This window comes from Ctenopharyngodon idella, chromosome 21 (genome assembly GCF_019924925.1).
Source record: "Ctenopharyngodon idella isolate HZGC_01 chromosome 21, HZGC01, whole genome shotgun sequence".
NCBI lineage: Eukaryota > Metazoa > Chordata > Actinopteri > Cypriniformes > Xenocyprididae > Ctenopharyngodon > Ctenopharyngodon idella.
In genome coordinates this window covers 9,668,785-9,677,294 of record NC_067240.1, presented here as the reverse complement: position 1 = coordinate 9,677,294, position 8,510 = coordinate 9,668,785, and the positions used below count along the sequence as shown (strand labels likewise).

The following is an 8,510-nucleotide window of genomic DNA, read 5'->3' as shown; positions in this document are numbered from 1 at the left end:
ACTGATTTCTGAATATAATATTACTTCAATGTTACTGTAGTCCTATAAAACAAGAACATTGCTTTGTACATGAGTAATTAAATGGTTCTGTTGATTCAGAATCTTATAGGAAAATACATATTTGTTTCACTCTCCTGCGTTGTTGTTGGGGCAAGGATATTATTTACTTTTGTGAAGAAGTTAGAGATTGTAATAGGTAAACTCTTTGTTTGTGTGTGTAATATATTTTTGCAATTTATTTGTAAATTTCCCTTTGGGTAGGCTATATATCTAATCCCAGCATAATTTTGGATAAATGTGCAACCCTGTAACCCACTCTGGTGCAGTTTTGTTTAACCCCTTAAGACCTGAAGGCATTTTCAGAGTTGTGACATACAAAAAGTAAAGACTCATAACTCCAAAACTAGCAAGGAGAGTCAAAAGGTTGGTATTGTTTGAAATAATACATTTTTACATTTAAAAAAAAAAAAAATATATATATATATATATATATATAAATTTGGACATTCTCATGCTGAGAAAACAGCTAATAAAATGCAAAAAAAAAAAAAAAAAAAAAAAATGTGTTTAAGGGAAACTTTACATATCTTTCTAATTTGACTTGCAATATCTCATGAACGAAATAAGGTTATATCATTTATAATTTTGGTGATGTTCCTCTACATGTGAGCTGCATCTGATTCAAATTTTGTGGTGATAGCATAAAGTAATCAAAAGATACAGCATTTGGAAGCCTTTTTGTTTAGCCCTTGACGCCCCCTAATAGGCATTTTTAAAATCGTTCCTTTACGAGGAATATCTCGTGATAGAAGGGAATATGTTGATTTTGGACTCATTTCAATCGGGACCATCCACTGTAAGTAATGATGTACCATTTTCTACGATCTATGCATGTTTCATTAAGTTATAAGTGAAAATGCCATGTGAAAGCTGCATCTGATTTTAGTTAGTGTCTGTGCGCCTGTGGGGTTTTGTGTGTCCCAAAACAATTATGCTTGTTGTATTTTACTCCGTGAGACCTTTCAAATGACATATGACATGATTATCTGAGCTGTATGATGGTTTTGACACATTGCAGTACATAGTACAAAAAAAAATTCATAAATTATAAAAACATTATTTTTTTCTTTTTTTTCAACAAATAACTCAGCACTACTTAGGAGTTCATCAAATTGGCTACATTCACCTATTTTGTGCTGATCAAGGCAGTAGTTTTGAAAAATATGAAATATTTTAATTTTTTTGTAGCTAGGTACACTCCGGTTTAGCGGGATGACCCAGCAAAGGGATAGTTCACCCAAAAATGAAAATTATCCCATGATTTACTCACCCTCAAGCCATCCTAGGTGTATATGACTATCTTCTTTCAGACGAACACAATCTGAGATATATTTAAAAATATCCTTAGTCCTCCAAGGTTTATAATGGTTGTGAATTGGGGCCCACATTTTGAAAAAAAAAAATCGGTTTAAACAATTAGGGCTGGGCAGCAAAGTCAAGCTCCTCTTCTCTTATATCAAAATCCTCCGACATTTCAATTAGCTTCAAAAGGCCTTTATTAACCCACTGGAATCGTATGGATTACTTTCAATATGGTTGGATGCATTTTTTTTTTTTTTTTTTTAGAGGAGGAGTGCCACTTCCGGCTTGTTTAAATTGTCTAATAATGCTGCCTTCACATGCTCTCAGAATTATCGTAAATACGAGTTTCCTAGGTAAAAATTGCACATGAACGGCCTCCCATTTCGAAACATGAATGCGATGAGCTCGTAATCACGACTTCAAAAGTGGGAATTCTCAAATTTCTGATAGTATGTGAAGGCAGCATACATACTGATGTTTAAAATTTTCTTTATTTGCTGGTGTTTTTTCTATTTGCATGTGTTTTCTTCAGTTGCAGCGCTTTGAGCTCTCTCGGCCACCGTAATAAAAATAATGTAAATGTAACTATAACTGTTCTTATAAGCTACATTCACTGTTAAGTACAGTGATATACAAACAAAGGCCAAAGTATTTTAAAGACACAGCTGTGCAGTGTTGATCTCCCAGCTGTCCTGGGACACTTAGTATCTGTTGAAGCTCTGTCTCATCTCTCACACTGGCCAGGTCTGCAGTAGCTCTGAGCTTCAGTCCAGGTCTTTCTGTCACTTACCAGAACAAATGTCTGAGAGTTTGTTCTGTTATCCCCCACCATCTTTTAAATTAATGCATTTATAAATACAATCCATTTATATTTACATAATTTTATGAATAGAGTATTTAATAAGTATAGGCCTAAAGAATTTTTTGTTGGGTGTTGAAGTGTGTGCTTCAGCACCCAAAATTATATTTCTGGGTGATAAAGTTTTGTTTCAACTAAAGCCCTTATTCGGACGGTAAAATAGTGTAATGATGATTCAATGGCATAACCATTGATTTTTTGTTGAAATCTTACCATTGATTCAACATTAATTGCAGGTGCAAAAGTGATTTTGAACCAACATCTCTTCATACGTTGATTCAATGAAATTATCACTGATTGATAATGATGCTTTGGTGCATTAATTAAGATTAATGACAAATCGATGGGTTTTGCCTAATGTTTGATTATCCAGCAATGAAAAAAGTGTAGGCCTATTTGATTCTGAATCTGAATTCTGAGTCTGAAGATAGTTATGAGCAAAGCAGAGGAATTAGGTCAAACTATTAAAGGAAAGGTTTGTTTAAATAGGTAAAAATGAGGAAAAGAAGCTGTCAGGATCACTATTTTAATGTTTCATTCCTTTGGTTCTACTACTATCCTTAAGACCCATAAAGCAACCACAGCTTCCCTTTCAAAGTCTCAAACTTTAACCAAATTTATTGACAATATGTAGTATGATTGTTACGCACAACTTCAAATAAAACAAAATCATCATCTTACATTTATCAATCATATTCAGATCAAAATATCACATTCATGTCAAAAATGAGTATAATGTACTGTACGTTATAATTTTCTATCATTCTGACACTGAAAATCAAGCTATATTCATTGTTAATATTTTATAAACCCCTTCACTGATTTAATAGGTCCATTAAACAACACATGCCAATGACAAAGTTTTGGAAAAACAATCTGGATCATTGATTTATAAAAGTCAAGAGATTATTGTATAATTTCATGCTTGATTAAGTATTGAGCCCACAACTGTATTTATTGGAAACTGCAAAATGTTGTCCTCCTCCGTCAGGGTTTGATCTTACGATAGTCTCTCAAATGCATGGTGGCGTTGCTGGGAAGTCCAAGTCCGATCAGCTCCTCTTGCAACTGAAAATATATGAGCTTTATGACAAACCTATCATGTGCTGATGTGTTATTCAGTCATATCATTTAATTATCATTCATTTATATTTATTTCTATTGGAAGTTTCTATAGGAAGTCATGTGTACCATTCAATTAAATTAAGTATAAAATACAATGTTTATGTAAAAATAAATAAATATAAGTTTTCATTGCTGTAGGTTAATGAATGATTAATGTTGAGTTGATGTTGATGATTAATGTTGAGTTACTTACCTGTAAAATCACAAGCTTTTCAATCTGAGACTCTGACAAATTTTCTAGACTTGTAACTTCTATTCGCATTCCCATCACTGATCAATAAAAAATAAATAAATAAAACTGTCAAGTGTCATAATTCATACACTTATAGACTACAGTTTCACAAGTTACATTTTATGTTTTGAATTATTGATAACAGAAAAAACAAACTGATCATTATCTACACAAACATACCATACTCATCTGAAAAGGTGTTGATATGATGGTCATCAGCTTCACCAAAAAGCAAACAGAAGACTAGCATTAGCATGTTACACTTTTGAAACAGACTTTCTATTCTTTATATTTTACAGAATTTACATCCACATTTTCCACATTTTTGTGTGTAATAGCCTAATGTTTATTCTTTTATTTCATTACAAAAGGTATATTTGCTCACCACTGTAACAGAAGAAAGGCAAACTGGCTAAGCATCTTTCATCTGTCCACTGGCCAAAGTATTTTAAAGACACAGCTATACAGTGTTGAGCTCCCTGTTGTCCTGGGACATTTGCACCATTATCTGGTTGTGCAACATCCCCTTGAGTATATGGCAGCCAGTATGTGAAGGAAGAGCTGCTCTGATCTGACCACAGTCTGTTTCTGTGCAGACCAATCCATACAGTATATCCGTTATAATAATAACCATGATGATAATAACTATAATAATAACGTGCAATGCTCAGTATCTGTTGACGCTCTGTCTCATTTCTCACACTGGCCAGATCTGTGTACTTCTCTCTGCAGTAGCTCTGAGCTTCAGTCCAGGTCCTTCCAGTACTTACCCAGATATACTTCTGAGAGGCGTTTTCTCTACCTAAGATAAAAATATAAAATTAAAATTAAGTCTGTTCATTTGTTACGTTGTCAACCATATTTTAAATATATACATTTACATCTACAATCCATTTACATATATATTTTTTTATATTAGAATATGTATACTTGGGTTTTGATCCAACTAAGCCAAGACATGTTCCAGAGATCTTACCACAATCCCAGCCAGCACAGCTATGTGGGGCCCAGATGGGTGTCACCTGGGCTGTCTAACTGGGGCCCAGCCGGTTTTGTCCAGTTTCCATGGAGGCCCCACATGGGTTAGCTCAGATGAGCTAACCCATCTAATGAACACTGCTCAGTGTGCACACTACAGGCTGTTAAATGTAACACAGAAACATGCTGGAGTTAATGAGATAATTAGGTGATAACAAGCAGACTCACTGAAGGACAGAGGAACAACAAGAACTACGACTTCAGCCACAGCCTTCAATAAAATCAACTGAAGATAAAAGACATTAAATCTCTCAAGATCTGATTAAACATCTCCACAAACAGCCTTACCAGCTTCACTTATTACTAACCAGATTGAATTTATTTCTGACATACATCTAAAAAAGTTGTTATTGAGAATTACCAGAGGTTTAGATGTTGATGATTTGTTGAAAATAAGTTTGGTTTGATGTCACCATGATCGAGGTCAGTGCTTACTTCAGTCAGGCAGTTTGACTTGACTTTTTTAGTGTTGGTTTTTCTCTGGCTGCTCTAGCTCTTTGTTATGGTAAAAAAAAAAAGCAAGAGAAAATGTGTTTAGCTATTGTCAGCTGTTTAATGATAAAAATGTAGTGGTCATCATGTAGTGGCTTTATATGGAAAAAAAAAAAAGTTAACTTTGAGCTGGATCTTTTCTAGAATAACAAAACATTTGAATAAATCAGACCAAAATAATAAATCTGAAAAATACAATGCACACTAAACATTTTAAAACACCTGCAAGATTTATTCACACACAGACATCAAGAATCAGCGTATGAATCTCAAAAATAGTGACATTCTTCATGCCGCAATGCATTCTGGGTGCCTCATACAAAACTCATCCATGGCTCCCAGAATGCATTGTGGCATGAAGCATGTCACCATTGTTGAGACTCATACGCTGATTCTTGATGTCTGTGTGTAAGTACGTTTTGCAGGAGGTTTGAAGTGTTTAGTGAACAATGTGTTTTTCAAATTTTCTGATGAAAATGGTTTTATTGATGTAATTTTAGAAGAGATCCAGCACAAAGTTAATCACATTCTGCTCATAAAAACCTCAGTCATTAGGTCACTGAATTAAGCCACTAAATGACAAATACGTTCTTACCACCTAGCAACTGACCACATTGTTTCTTGTTTTTCTTGCAACAGCTATAGCAATCAGAAAAACACTAGCACTAAAATAGTCAAGACTAAAACTGCCTGACTGAAGTAAGCACTGACCTCGATCATGGTGACATCAAACAAACTTATTTTCAACAAATCAACATCTAAACCTCTGGTAATTCTCAATAACAACTTTTGTAGATGTATGTCAGAAATAAATTCAGTCTGGTTAGTAATAAGTGAAGCTGGTAATGCTGTTTGTGGAGATGTTTAATCAGATCTTGAGAGATTTAATGTCTTTTATCTTCAGTTGATTTCATCGAAGGCTGTGGCTGAAGTTGTAGTTCTTGTTGTTCCTCTGCCCTTCTGTGATTCTGCTCGTTATCACCTAATTATCTCATTAACTCCAGCATGATTCTGTGTTACATCTAACAGCCTGTAGTGTGCACACTGAGCAGTGTTCATTTCATCTGGGCTAACCCATGTGGGGCCTCCATGGAAACTGGACAAAACCGGCTGGGCCCCAGTTAGACAGCCCAGGTGACACCCATCTGGGCCCCACATAGCTGTGCTGGCTGGGATACTGACTTTCAGTGAAAGAAAACTAAATAAGTACATATAGAAAAGAAATGTTCAACTGTAATGTCTTACCATCATAGCAGACAAATGTGTTAAAATTGTCACATGATGAATCATACCAGTTTCCATTATAATCCATGGAAACACACAGTTCATTCCCAGCATTGTTGTCTGGTTCCTGATACCAGTTCCTGAAATCTCTCTCTTCTACCTGATAAAAATCATTATCCTCCAATGACCATCTCCAGCTGTTCACATCATCATACAGTCCAATCCAGGCTGAACCATTGTAACTCCCATTAACTGTGTTGATCAGACTGTTCATTTCCTCCATGTTATCAATGGTGGCCAGATCAGTGTAATTCTGTCTGCAGTATCTCTGAGCTTCAGCCCAGGTCTTTGATTCATTCACAAAGTGATACTGGTGAGATGATGCTAATGCTGTCAAGATAGGGAAAATGGAAATGTACAATACACACATATTTGATCAAGTCACACTTTTAGAAATTTCATTTTTGAAAAAAAAAGAAAAAAAAAAAGTCCCTTTATTTTGTGATGTTCTAATATATATTATTTTCATTTGTTACTTTGTCTCTGTGTTTAAAAAGGGTTATTATTGTTATTAGAGATCTACTCACCACTGTAGCAAATGAATGGAAATGCAGTATTGCAGTTTTCATCTGTCCAGTTCCCAGAGTCATTAAATGACACTGCAGTGCAGTATTCACTGTTTCCAGCATTATCTGGCTGTCCTGTCCTCCAGTTACTGAATGAAGAGTTGCTCTGATCTGACCAAGATCTGGTTCTGTACAGTCCAATCCAAACAGTGTAATAATATGGAATTAATGACTGAACCCTGTAGTTTTCAATCTCATTCCTGATACTGACGAGGTCTGTGTGATGTTCTCTGCAGTAACTCTGAGCTTCAGTCCAGGTTTTGGACTGGTAAACAAACACATAACTTGAACTAGCATTCGCTCTTCCTATGGGGAAACAATTTAAATATGTGATATATCACGGAATCATGAAGATTTTGTTCTAATTACTTGTTAGAAAGTCCAACAGCAGTTCTCACCATCATAGCAAATAAAGGGAAGTGTATAGGAGCAAGAGATTTCACTCCATGTTCCCCAATTATATGAACGCATGTACACACACAGACTCTGTCCACCTGAGTTTACTGGTTTTTGGACATACCAGCTTTTAAAACCTTTCTCTAATGCTGCACTCTCCAGTGACCATCTCCAGCTGTTCAGATCATCATAGAGACCAATCCATGCTTTGCCATAGTAAGAGCCACGAACTGTTTTAAAGAGCCTCTTCATTTCCTCCATGTTATCAATGGTGGCCAGATCAGTGTAATTCTGTCTGCAGTATCTCTGAGCTTCAGTCCAGGTCTTAGACTCAGACACGAAGTGATACTGACGGGTGCATGAAGATTGTGTGCAGGTTCCTGTGAATTGTTTTACAGCACAGAAAAAAAATATTACTTGCCATTAGCTGGTCACTGATGTACCAATAAACCATGATATTGTGGGAAGAGTATCCTCTGACCCGACGCAAGACGCAATGACAAATGTGGAAGCACAGGGATAGAGCAAAACTAAACACCGGTCTGAATTAGACTAAAAGTCTAAAACCCTTTTTTTTTTTTTTTTAAAGAGAAATGTCTGAGGATTTCGATATAAGAGAAGAGGAACTTCAGTTTATTGCCCAGCCCTATGTTTAAACCGCGAGAGGCGTCAAAGCTTACGATACTCCTACATCCTACGTTATACATATCATCTGGGTTTACTCATTTGGCTCAACTCCCCGCTAAAAATTTTACGTTCCCAGAACATTCTCAGAATGTCCCCACTGGTGTTAAGGACGTTGTCTAGTGACGTTCCCAGTACGTTCAGAGATGCGACGTGGAGTTCTTTTAAGGGTTGGGGGATGTTATTTGGCGGACCTTCACAGAACATTCAGGACGTTCTCTGAATATTTAAAGAACCAAATTTTATTTTGAAATCTTCTCAGAACGTCCCTGCTGCCCTTGTCAAAAAATTGAATTGAAAATTAGAGCTTAATTGATTAATAAAAGTGGCTGTTCAAACAAAAACAATTTTTTTTAATGTCTTACAAAAAATGCACTCTATAGGTATTTCTCAGATTATTGTGAAACCTTTTCTGTAAAATGCAAATCTTTTACAATAACTTCTTAACTGACAACAGCACACACGAGCAAAT

General features: G+C 35.6%; 1 protein-coding gene across 6 annotated transcripts in view; it reads right to left on the bottom strand.

Annotated features, from left to right (window-relative positions):
• Nucleotides 1-2,866: 2,866 nt before the first annotated feature.
• LOC127503466 (macrophage mannose receptor 1-like) overlaps nucleotides 2,867-8,510 on the bottom strand; it is a 75,628-nt gene continuing 69,984 nt past the window's right edge. For 3 of the 6 annotated variants that reach the window (XM_051877344.1, XM_051877347.1, XM_051877345.1), the window contains exons 8-13: nucleotides 6,920-7,264; nucleotides 6,354-6,722; nucleotides 3,964-4,380; nucleotides 3,759-3,797; nucleotides 3,540-3,616; nucleotides 2,867-3,289 (exon numbers count right to left, since the gene is read on the bottom strand). In XM_051877344.1, the coding sequence (XP_051733304.1) occupies nucleotides 3,209-3,289; nucleotides 3,540-3,616; nucleotides 3,759-3,797; nucleotides 3,964-4,380; nucleotides 6,354-6,722; nucleotides 6,920-7,264 (1,328 nt within the window). In that variant the 3' untranslated portion in view covers nucleotides 2,867-3,208. Of the gene's footprint in view, nucleotides 3,290-3,539; nucleotides 3,617-3,758; nucleotides 3,798-3,963; nucleotides 4,381-6,353; nucleotides 6,723-6,919; nucleotides 7,265-7,356; nucleotides 7,492-8,510 lie in introns of all 6 variants that reach the window. The other 3 variants (XM_051877348.1, XM_051877349.1, XM_051877346.1) reach the window with 2 other exon arrangements.